At 43.9% G+C, this 12,495-nt stretch overlaps 1 protein-coding gene across 3 annotated transcripts in view; it reads left to right on the top strand.

Annotated features, from left to right (window-relative positions):
- The window catches only part of LOC126236240 (ATP-binding cassette sub-family C member 4-like), a 352,061-nt gene that overhangs the window by 316,622 nt on the left and 22,944 nt on the right, over positions 1-12,495 (top strand). For all 3 annotated transcript variants that reach the window (XM_049945384.1, XM_049945382.1, XM_049945383.1), the window contains 2 exons: positions 8,184-8,311; positions 11,065-11,310. In XM_049945384.1, the coding sequence (XP_049801341.1) occupies positions 8,184-8,311; positions 11,065-11,310 (374 nt within the window). The remainder of the gene's footprint in view (positions 1-8,183; positions 8,312-11,064; positions 11,311-12,495) is intronic.

Here is a 12,495-nt window from a genome sequence, read left to right as displayed (position 1 = left end):
ACTACCATAAATGACAGTGTTTCGCTAATACAATCACTTCCCCCTGTCATTCTCATAAGAACATCCAAGTAAGATATATAGAACATTCTCGGACTTCTTGCCATGTCAATTCATGGCAAAACCTCGAGCTTTCACTGATTACCTTCTTCATCTTTGTTATGAGAAATTGATTGTCCAAACTGATTCCCCCCTCCTTTATTGTTATTTTATCCTCCCTTGTCCCATATGGGCAGGGGGTGGGTTGTTGATGGTACATCCAACTCAACCTTCAGCCGGTTGGCAAGAAAATCTAAATAAGATGTAAGAATAATAAACTAAAATGTCACATATTTACAACTAATATAAAACTTTGTAAAGGTGAGAATAAAATGGAGGTTATTATATATGAGACATGACTTCCTTCACATTTACTTAAGGCAAAAATCAGAAACACAGGAAGATTACATTTATAAACATATTAAAAAAACCTTGACACAGAATGCTGATGTTAAATAGCTACAAGGACCAGTCCTGGGTAGGTAGTCTGTTGTTGAAGGGGAAAGGTTAGTCACTGAGAAGGGTAGAATGGAGTTGGTATATGGGTGGAGGACTGGTGCAGATGTGTCAGTGAGATAGGTGTGGCTGTTGGGATACAAGAAGGATTGGAGTAGTGGGTTATTAGTGAGGCTAAAATCTGACGAAAATTGGATAGGGAAAGAAGAATGGAAGAGTAAAAGGGGTTAGGGAAATATGGGGAAGGGAGGGAGAGGAAGCACTGATAAGGTGGAATGGGTGGGATGGGTTTAAAGTTGGTAGGAGGGGTAAATGTCAGGATGGAGTTCATGATCTGGGAGATGGAAATGGTTGAACTTCCTTTGGAGAGTATGTGGAGGGTGTGTAGGTGTAGGGTTCGTGGGATGTGCTGGCAAACGTGCGGCTGTGCACTAGGGTTGGAAAGTAGAGGGGAAACTATTGGATTATTGGCGTCGAGTTTACGGATGATGTAGATTGTTTGAAGGTGTTTAATATGAGTGAGGAAAGGTGCGTATTGTATGAGTTGGTAAAGAATCCATGTGGGGGAAGGTAGATGGATGTGGAAGGAGGTGAGGCAGATTGCATCGCATTCAAAGATTTGGAGGGACTTATGGAACTTGGGGAGGGGGGTGGGGGATGTTCATGCAATATCAGCGTAGCAAAGGATGGGTCAGGTCAAGATTTTGTAGGTGTGGAGGACAGTGGAAGCAGACAGTCCCCAGGTTCAGCCAGTTAGTAGTTTTACAGGGTGTCCAGAAAAGGACTCCCTAATTTCAAAATTAAATATCTCGAAAACAAAGATCGATAGAGGAATGCAGTAAACGGTATGTTTATTGTGAAAGCTGTAAGAAGTTTATACAGCAGTTTGAAATAATAGTTACAAAAGCTGCTAACAGATGGTGCTGTAATCGCCATACGTAATGCCTAGTATAAATAGTGATCCGAAGCCCAGAGCGATCAGTTCCACTATAGAAACGTGAAAGGAGGTTAGCGTGCCGAAGGAAGAGATTAAAACCATGTACTCCACTGAACAACGCGTTTTCCTGGTGCTGGTGCTAGAGTACCACAGGTTAGAAGAGAGTCCTACAGTAACAAGGCGAAGTTTTCAAGCACGATTTAATGTTCCAAAAGGACCTGATGCGAAAACCATTCGTACGCTCTTCGCAAAATTTCAACGAACAGGCAGCGTAACTGATGATCTAGTGGGGCATGTTGGCCGCAAGCAAACCGCAGTTACGCCTGAGAATATCGCCACAGTTTCTGGAATTATTCAACGAAATCCAATGTCATCCGTCAGTAGAATTGCATCTGAGACTGGTTTGAAGCGTTCCAGCACGCAGAAAATACTGAGAAAGAGCCTACACATGTTTCCATTCAAAATTCAAACGCACCAGGCCATACCCGTACGAGCTGTGCAACGAAGGGCTGCCTTTGCTAATCAGATGCTTACAATGATTGATAGTGAAGGATTTGATGTTGGCTGCATCTGGTTTACAGATGAAGCACACTTCCACCTGAATGGATACGTGAATAAGCAGAACTGGCGATTTTGGGGTTCCGAAAAGCCATATTGGTGTGAAGCGAAACCCCTGTATTCTCCTAAAGTTACTGTGTGGGCTGCAGTATGCAGCAGAGGCATTATTGGCCGTTTCTTCATTCGAGAAACAGTCACTGGTGCACGTTACGTTGCAATTTTGGAACAATTTGTCGCCACACAGCAAGCGTTAGAGGATCGACCAGGTACTGAATGGTTTATGCAAGATGGAGCCCGACCACATCGGACCGAACAAGTGTTTCGCTTTCTTGAGGAATACTTCGGGAATCGAGTCATTGCTTTGGAATATCCCAAATTTACTGGTGCAGGCATGGATTGGCCTCCATATTCGCCGGATTTGACTCCCTGTGACTTTTTTTTGTGAGGTACAGTGAAAGACATGGCCTACCCGAAGCATCCCGCCACACTGGACGAGCTTGAATCGGCGATCTCTGTGGCATGTGAATCCATTTCGGTTGAGACACTACGAAATGTGATGGCGAATTTCATTCTTCGTTTGCGCCACCTCTGTAGTGCCAATGGTGAACATTTTGAAAACATTGTGATGTGATTGTTTGCAAAGATTGTTTTCATACGATTATTTCACTTATGTATGCTGATATGAGCTGTACAGCGTACAGCGCCATATGTTAGCGGCTTTTGTAACTATTATTTCAAACTGCTGTATAAACTTCTTACAACTTTCACAATAAACATACCGTTTACTGCATTCCTCTATCGATCTTTGTTTTCAAGATATTTAATTTTGAAATCAGGGAGTCCTTTTCTGGACACCCTGTAGCAGTTTCAGTCTATTGTGGGCTTTCTGTTGGATAGTTAGTGGATGACGTTTCCACGTTATTTGCTGGTCTATGATTAGTCCAAGATATTTTAATGCGTTAGTTAAATGGGTAGGACTCCCCCTCCTGGATGGTGCCCTCTCTCCCTCCATTTATCCCTCCTATCAACTCTGATCCTCACTCCCCTCCTTTCCTCTGTCCTTTCACTGGGCTCCCTCTTCCTCCCCCCTTCCATCCTGTGTTTTCTCCCCGCCTACCCTCTCCCTATCTCCTTTCTCCCCCCCCCCCCCGAGTCCTTTTGTACTCCCCTCCTCTGCCTTCCCCACTCCCTGGCACGTCTGCTCAGCACCCCCCACCCCTCTTATGGATCCTCATCTTCCATTGGCTCCTTTCCCCCCTCCCCCTTCACTCTTCCTCTCCTTCCCCCCTTTTTTTCCCGTCATCTGACCAGTTTCTCCCCACCTGCTCTCGGGTGTGGTATGTCATATTTGTGCCAACTTTTTAGTGCAGTGTTTAAGTGAGTGTTCAGTGTTGTGCGTCTTTCCACAGTGTTGCAAACAGAAATCATGCTGTCGCTGGGTGTGCATTTTATATCTTTTGCGAACAGAACCCAGACTGTCACCGTGTTTTTTAATTGTCTGTCTATTATTTTTCTGCTTCCTGTATATTTTATTAGCATCATCAACCCTGTGTTTTATGTTTTAAGCTCCAGAATTTTCTGCCATTTTACCTTTAAGTCATCGATTTTATCACCAACTTTTATTATTTTTTATTATCTTCATCTTTTTACAACAAATTCTGTAGGCTGAAGAGCGGCGTAATAAGCTGCTGCCAGCCCGCCCCCTTTAGGGGGATTCGAAACTCAATAAAGGAAAAAAAAGAAAAGAAATGGCTAGGACGATCATAAATGGTGAGGTAGAAGCCATGGAGATGAAAGTATTTATCTTCAGGAGCTGTTTGTTACACCAGGGCGTAAACTGATTAAGCTGTGTTTGTTGAAAGTGTTGGGATTTCTAGAGTGTAGGATAAAGGGCGACGAAAGTGTGGTCATCAGCTTACTGGAAGCGATAGACTGGTGTAGGTGGCTGGGCATATCAGCAGTGTAAAGGATGTGAAGGAGAGAAGAGAGGACAGAGGCTTGGTAACACCTGCAATGGGGGAGGAGGTATGGTAACTGATTTTAATGCTGACAATGGATGGGCAGTTAGAGAGGAAACATACAAATGGCGAACATAATTAATTGGAAGTGTGTACGTCTGGAATCTGAAGAGGAGAGTGAAATGCCGTATATGTTGTAGGCACACTGATTAAAAGGAAGAAGGTGGTGTCGTTCAGGTGATCATGGATACATCGGGATAGGTTGGATATAAGGACGTTGCTGAATACTGAGTGAGGCAAATGGGGCAGTAGCAAGATGGTATCAGTAGGGGGTTTGTTTGCTTTTAAGGAAAAGTGGGATTTTGGAGGTTTTCTGCAGCTCAGGATAGTAACCTGTGGAGAGGATAATGGTGTAAAGGGTTGCAAGGGTGGATAGAAAAGAGAGGGATATTCTTTAAGGTGTTGATGTGTCGCATTTTCTGTGAAATACTTGTTTTAAGTTATGTGCTGTGATTGCGTTGTTTGATTCCATTTGTGGTACGTTGTCCAAGTACTGGAAGCTGGGAGTCAGAGGTGGGACAACGGTATTTACTTTTGACAAGTGGTAGGGTTCAAATGGCTCTGAGCACTATGGGACTTAACTGCTGAGGTCATTAGTCCCCTAGAACTTAGAACTAGTTAAACCTAACTAACCTAAGGACATCACAAACATCCATGCCCGAGGCAGGATTCGAACTTGCGACCATAGCGGTCTTGCGGTTCCAGACTGCAGCGCCTTTAACCGCACGGCCACTTCGGCCGGCAAGTGGTAGGGAAAAGGGAGTAATCAAAGCGAGGGTCATCAGGGATTGAGAAGATGTCGGAGATAGGATGCAAAGTTCAGTTTTGCTCTGGTCGTCAGGTAAGGGACGGTTGTTGAGTGGGAGTGGGCAGTGAGGGAAGGAATAGTTGTCAGTGAGTCTGTGGAATGCTTTCCAGTACTTAAAAGAATTAATGGGAAGTGTAGCATTGAGTCTGGTGAATGTCTGTCGCCTGTCTAGGCGTTTTTTAGCGTTGAGTAAATTTCTGATATGTCTCTGTATTTTCTGGTGGCGTGTGAGTGTATCCTGGTCACAAGTCCTGAGGAAGGTGCAGTATAAGTGACAGGATTCTCGGAGAAGGAGCAGGGCTTGTGAGGATAGAGTGGGATGATGAGGATGGATGGCCTTGGTAGGATGTGGGCGGATATAGTGACCAACAAGGTCTGCTGGAACAAGGATGTGGCATGGAGGATATTGTCCGGTGCTGGAAGACGATCTGGGTATCTATGGATTCCTGGTATTCATTCCAGTTAGCACAGGAGCAGTTTTGTACAAATTTCATGTGGAGACTGGGACAGGTTGCATGGGGATGAAGTAGTCTGTAGGAGATGGTGTGGTGTGGGATGGGTACAGTGTAACCTTGGGGGGAGTCTGGAACCTAATTCCACAGCTTGAGCTCTGCAGGGAATATTCTATGGATCTGAGGCCAGCAGCAATAATATAGGTGGAAAAGTAGGGTTGATGTGGGTGAGAAAATCATGGGGGATGGGATAATTAGGTTGGATCTAGATTGTAGCACAGATAACAGTCAGGTTTCTGAAGAAGATAAGGTGTTTGATGGGATTATAGTAGCGTCAGCATTGTGACAAATGTCTCTGCTTCTTCACTGCATCGAGAGCTCGCTTCCATACACTACTAAGATAATATCTGCTGCGGTTGAAGTACTTCTTTCATATTCTTATTCCTACAGCCCCTTTCATTACCAAATCCCAGTACGTGGAAGCACGAGACAAAATTTTAGTTTCGTCAAACAGTATTTCGTGTTTGTCCATAAGACAGTGCTCAGCAATTGCAGATTTCTCCACTTCTAGATTTTTAATATGCCGTTGATGTTCTGCACAGCAGTCAGAAATGGTATGTATGGCTGGACTCACAATTTTTATTGTAAATACCAAAGATTCTGAAACTGAGACTGCCCTTAAGAGGTCGTAGCATCTCCTTTTTTTCCTTAGGAGGCCGGAAAATAGACTTCATAACGGGTCTTTTTCCTTAGGATGCCCTAAAATAGATTTCATACCGGGTCTTAAAATAACTTTACCTATTTTTCTGGATATAGTGCTGTAGAAAGGAAGGAATGCAATCAGTGGCTCATCACGGGAATGTTCAACATTTTCACGTTTCCTCTTCTTGGAGAACGCTGACTTCATATCACGTCAATCATAGCCTTTCCTTGGGAACACGTACTCCAGAGGAAATTTCGGAAAGCAGATCGTCCTCGTCAGAAATAGTTTTTGCTCTATGTAGCAACGTATTTAAAACTGCTCTCTTGGATGATGAAAACTTTGGGCGCTAAGATATAAATCAGTATGCTTCAGCTTGCGGTACATAGAGTGGCCGAGACGCCCATCCGACCTAAATTGTACCAAAACCTCTAAAAATTTGTACTTTCCTTCTTTCTCTATTTCGACAGTGAACTGGATGTTTGGGTATGTGCTATTCCTGTGTTCAAGGCGGGTGCTCGAGGGCTTCTACGTCGTGTGGCCAGCAAAAGCTTTTCTGACAAGGACCAACTAGATTCTGAAATTAATCATCAGACGTACATGCTCCGAAAGAACGGTTATGGTTCACGTGGTATGAAGTCAGCATTCTCTAAGAAGAGGAACCGTGAATATGTTGAACATTCACGTGGTGAGCTGCCCATTGAATTCCTTCCTTTCTACGGTGCTACGGCCAGCACAATATGCAGAGTCCGGTAAGACGAGGTGTTGTTGTTGTGGTCTTCAGTCCTGAGACTGGTTTGATGCAGCTCTCCATGCTACTCTATCCTGTGCAAGCTTCTTCATCTCCCAGTACCTACTGCAACCTACATCCTTCTGAATCTGCTTAGTGTATTCATCTCTTGGTCTCCCTCTACGATTTTTACCCTCCACGCTGCCCTCCAATGCTAAATTTGTGATCCCTTGATGCCTCAAAACATGTCCTACCAACCGATCCCTTCTTCTAGTCAAGTTGTGCCACAAACTTCTCTTCTCCCCAATCCTATTCAATACCTCCTCATTAGTTACGTGATCTACCCACCTTATCTTCAGCATTCTTCTGTAGCACCACATTTCGAAAGCTTCTATTCTCTTCTTGTCCAAACTAGTTATCGTCCATGTTTCACTTCCATACATGGCTACACTCCATACAAATACTTTCAGAAACGACTTCCTGACACTTAAATCTATACTCGATGTTAACAACTTCCTCTTCTTGAGAAACGATTTCCTTGCCATTGCCAGTCTACATTTTCTATCCTCTCTACTTCGACCATCATCAGTTATTTTACTCCCCAAATAGCAAAACTCCTTTACTACTTTAAGTGTCTCATTTCCTAATCCAATTCCCTCAGCATCACCAGACTTAATTCGACTACATTCCATTATCCTCGTTTTGCTTTTGTTGAGGTATAAGACCTTTTTTCCTACCTCCTAAGAAGATAAAGGAGATTCTACACCCTGTTAGGGACAGTCTCGGCCTCAGAATCTCAGGCAGTTATAACATCCCTTGTGAGTGCAGAAGCAATTACATTGGTCAGTGCATCGGTACCGTTTCTGACTGCTGTGCAAAACATCAAAGGCATATTAAAAGTCGAGAACTGGAGAAACTTGCAGTTGCTGAGCACAGCCTTACTACAAAAATACAGAATATTGTTTGCTGAAACAAAAGTTTTGTCCCTTGCTCCTAAGTACTGGGATTCTGTAATTAAAGAGGCTGTAAAAATAAGAATGTGTCTGATGAACTTCAACCGTTACAGCAGATAATAATCTTAGCGTTGTTTCGATACGGAGAAGAGGCGGGGACATTTGTCGCAATGTCGACCTCACTACGGGAGCGAGGAGGAGACGTTGACACCATCTGCAACAGCATTACATAATTATTGACCAATCGGATGCCGTTTTTGTGGTACAAAAGGCCACCACAGCAGCAGTTTAGATAGTCGGTTGCTGTTGACAAAGACGATTGAGATAATCGTCGAAAACTGGAGGTTCTATCCTGAATTTACGCAGCAAGAAGTCATGAAAGACTTTGTTTTCGTCCATATAAGATTTTAAAACAACTGGAAGTCTCTAAGAGGAGGAAATAAGAGATGACGCATTTCAACATACAGAGAATGATACTGTAAGAACATGTTAGTATTTCATATTGCTAATATAGTTACACGTTTTTTGATTTCAGACAAGAAAACACCTAAAGAGTGGCCATCAGATGGAGAAATAGATTTCCGACACGTCTACATGAAATACGGGCCTCAGTCAGACTATGTCATTGTAGACTTGAATCTGCGAATTAAACCCAGGGAGAAGGTGAGTCAGTAATCTGTTTGACCAAAGGTAACAGCAGAAGACGTGTATAAATCGTTTCACTTTATCAGTACCAGAAGTTTTTAGAGCTGTTCCAGTTTCTACTCTTTCAGTGATAAATTAATAGAATCTTCAGTCACAAAACCATTTTCATTGCTATACAATGTATTTCGAACGATGTGGGTTTTTCTTCAAGTGCTAGGTGCAGTTACTCTTAAAACTAATTATTCCTGCTGGATTTTCGTGCGTCTTTACTAGGGAAGCATTTCTTTATTACTGGCGCACAGACTGAAACTTCCACTCTTAAGCGGAAAGTGCACCCAAATGAAACTTCAAGATAGATTAAAACTAAGCACCTAAATGGAATTACAATCTATACCTTTGGTATTCTCTTATCGGCTGAAGTATCCAGGCACACTCCAGGCCCGCTTCAAAGCTATATTAGAATTGTACTCCAAAATCTGTCTTACTTTTCGTGCTTCACAGACTCCCAGAAGAAGCTCTGCGAAACTTGAAAAGATGGAAAGGATTACAGCAAAAATGAAGTTTTCGGTTAGTCTCTAAGCTGTGCCAGATTAGTTCGGATGGTAAGATCGAAACGTTTCCTCTCGTGCTTCGTCTTGGATATTCCATAAGCATCTGGTGTAGTCCCCGTCGCAGCGACGGCCAGTCTCCATAAACTCGTAGTGCACGAAGTGAGTCAGGCCTCGTAGTGCTCCACCATAAACTTCCTCTGAAATGTTTGCAAGCGGACCTGAATAATTTCTTTTCAATGCTGCATATATACTATCAAGGTAAAAAAACACTCACTTTTCTTGCTTTGACACACGAGACAGGGCTATTATGTTCACTTCTCTTATATCCCTAATCAATCCCCTTTCCCGTCTGACTAGTTTCAAGAATATCCCAAATTCGGCCGCTGGATTGTAAAACGAGCATCACTGTCGGTTACAACACTATCACCAATCTGTTTCTGTCATCTGCTCTATAAACAACACAGTCTAAAGTCAAAGAGGATAAGGACATAAACAAGGAGTGCACACTTTAAATTTCTATTCGACCAGAACAACTTCTAATAATCCCCCGTCAACTCCACTTCATTTGCTAGACAACACCTTCAGATATCTAGTTGTGCCGCGCTCTGTTAGGCAGCCCCTTCCTAAACAGTCCGCTAAACAGCAACACCCACCTTGAAAACAGGAAACTGAGCAAAACTGTTCCCACCCACGCGTACTGGATCGCACGTCCGGAAACTTCCTCTACTCTCGACACAGAGAGAGTAACTTCACTGATCCCTGACTACAGACTTTCGAAGCACACCTCCACAACAGCTCCACCCCAGAGGGATTAAAACTCCGCCACCGGAGCTGCCGATCGAGCACTCAACTTTGCCCTCTCCCAAATGCTCCAACAAAATATTTTAACATACGGGATTCTGGATCACTCCAGCAAGCAGACACCTCGAGTGGCCACTTCCTGTTAACGCGTGCTGCTGCCTGCCGACAGTTTCTGGAGTTTGTTTCTTAAGGATATTAGGAAACGCCATCCATCGTGTGGGAAACACGCGCCTTTAAAAATCGCAAGATTGGCCCGAGCCACCTCACTTCAGCCGGATTAGGGGAGCCCCGCTGTTTATCTCCAGGAAGAATAACGGCAGTCCTCACAAGAGCGATGAGCACTAACTGACGGGCATGGGCTGGAAATGATACGTTAGAAGAGCATTATTCTAAGAATGCACTGATCTGGATTCTAGTGTCGCTGCAGCACACAGTATTAATGTGTCAGGATGTTTCACCGTTTAAAGCCAGATACACATGGTTAACAAACACTTGACCTGTTATACATGCACAGTTGGTATACGCTGAAGTGTGATGTACACAGTAAATATCCCTTTTTAAGTTTACTACGGGCCAACGACCTTATCACAGTGGTAACACCGTTTCCCGTCAGATCACTGAAGTTAAGCGCTGTCGGGCTCGGCTAGCACTTGGATGGGTCACTGTCTGAGTCTGACGAGCGCTGTTGGCAAGTAAGATGCACTCAGTCACTGTGAGGCAAACTGAGTAGCTACTTGAGTGAGAAGTAGTGACTCCGATCACGAAAATTGACAATGGTCAGGAGAGGGGTGTACTGACTATTTGCCCCTCCGTATCCACATACAATGACGCCTATCGGCCGAGGATGACACGGCGGCCGATCTGTACCGTTGGGTCTTCCGAGGGCTGTTCTGACAGAGTTCAATTTTAGTTTTATGGGCCAAGATCAAATGTGCAGATGTAACAGGTTAAGTCTTCACTTAAAACTTCCGGGGTGATAGGCCGTGGTCGAAGTATAAAACTGTCTCCTGACGTTCCGTCGCCGCTTTACCTCCGAGGATGTGAGGATGTCTCCCGCAGTCGAAGACGAAACGTCAGGAGACAGTTTTATACTTCGACCACGGCCTATCAGCCCGGAAGTTTTAAGTGAAGACAACACCGGCCTTGAAAGTTTACATTGTATGATTAACAGGTTAAGTGTTGTGTTAGTAACAAGCACAAACGTAAAGCAGTACATTTTTGCAGCAAAGGCAGACATCAAGGGCGAAAAATAAGTTTTAAGTGAAATCAGCCTCTAAAAATGGACGAACGTGTTTCGAAATGCGCATGAAGCAATGAAAAGAGAGTTTTTGTACAGAATTCTATGTTTATTTATCACTAATTAGACAGAGAACTCCTGCGAAGCAAAATAAACGTGTTATAAGGGGTGTCGCCTCGCAGGTGGGCGTGGTGGGACGCACGGGGGCCGGCAAGTCGTCGCTGATCTCGGCGCTCTTCAGGCTGGCGTTCGTGGAGGGCGAGCTGATGATCGACGGCCTGGACACAGCCAAGGTCGGCCTGCGGGACCTGCGAGCTCGCCTCTCCATCATCCCGCAGGACCCCGTGCTGTTCGCCGGCACGCTGCGCTTCAACCTGGACCCCTTCGACGAATTTTCTGACGAAGTCCTCTGGAGAACTCTTGACGAGGTGACATATGCTCATGTACTCTTAGTTTGCTCCCTAAACAACGGCATGTTTTTTACCATCTGTTTGTACACTATCCGAAAAAAACACTACAACAGCTGCAAGTAATGTTCTATTTTACTGCACATTGAAAAGGGAATTATATCGTATCAAAACCAAGGCAGATACCTCTAACAGAAGGTGTCCTAACTGTCATACCATTTCCCATTTTATCATCATTGGCGGTTACGCAGACTTGCATTCCCGCATGCAGATGGCCATGCCAGTGGCAAATAGCACTCTGTAGTAAAATTTCCCAAGTTTCTTGTGGAAAAGCTGTGGGTGACTCTACAGTCCGTACCAGTTACTACTTCCACTTGAGCTCACTGTTGGACATTTTTATCCAGACTGTACAGGACAGGTGCTACACACCGCGGAGAGCACATGTCGTTGCAACAACCCATGTGGTCTCAAATTACTTTGCGTAAATTGGATGTCGCTTTCATGTCGAATGAATGATAGCAGCATGAGATTATAAACGTAACAGATGCAGCGGGCACACATTTCTCAGTACTTAGAAAATAAAAAATGCGAACAAGAGTTTCAGATGAAGGTCTCCCAGAAATTTCGTTCAGGTGCTGAGCTCCAGGGTAATGGATGAATTACCTATGAATGACAATTGTCGCTAGATTTGCGGTTTTACATACATGACCGTTACATGAATACAAGAACAATCTACTGTCATCAGTGAAGATAGCAAATCACTATTCCATTTGTGACAGATTTTGTCACGGATAAATTTTGCCCATTTTATTTTACCTGCTAGTTTTTTCTTCTTCTAGTGTGCAGCAGTCAAGAGAGGTTTGCTACGATACCGTACAACTGCGAAAGGTGGATGAGCAGAACGACCTGTAGTCGACGTAACTATAGGCCGAGATTGCTTCGGATATTCCTCGTGTCACAGCATCTGAGAGCGTTCGATACAGTTCCGCACTGTCACCTTGTGAAGAAAATACGCATGGAGAAGCTTACGGAGTATCAGACTAGCTTTGTGATAGGATTTAAGAGTTCCTAGTAAATAGAACAACTGGATCCTTCTTGACAGTGAGGAATCTTCGGATATGTCAAATGACCCAAAGGCGATGTTATTGGACCATTACTACTCACTGTATATATAAATGAGTTAGTCTGTGACGTTGCAAGATCTAT

This window comes from Schistocerca nitens, chromosome 2 (genome assembly GCF_023898315.1).
Source record: "Schistocerca nitens isolate TAMUIC-IGC-003100 chromosome 2, iqSchNite1.1, whole genome shotgun sequence".
Classification (NCBI taxonomy): domain Eukaryota; kingdom Metazoa; phylum Arthropoda; class Insecta; order Orthoptera; family Acrididae; genus Schistocerca; species Schistocerca nitens.
The sequence above is the reverse complement of the archived record's forward strand: the minus strand, read 5'-3'. Positions and strand labels throughout refer to the sequence as shown.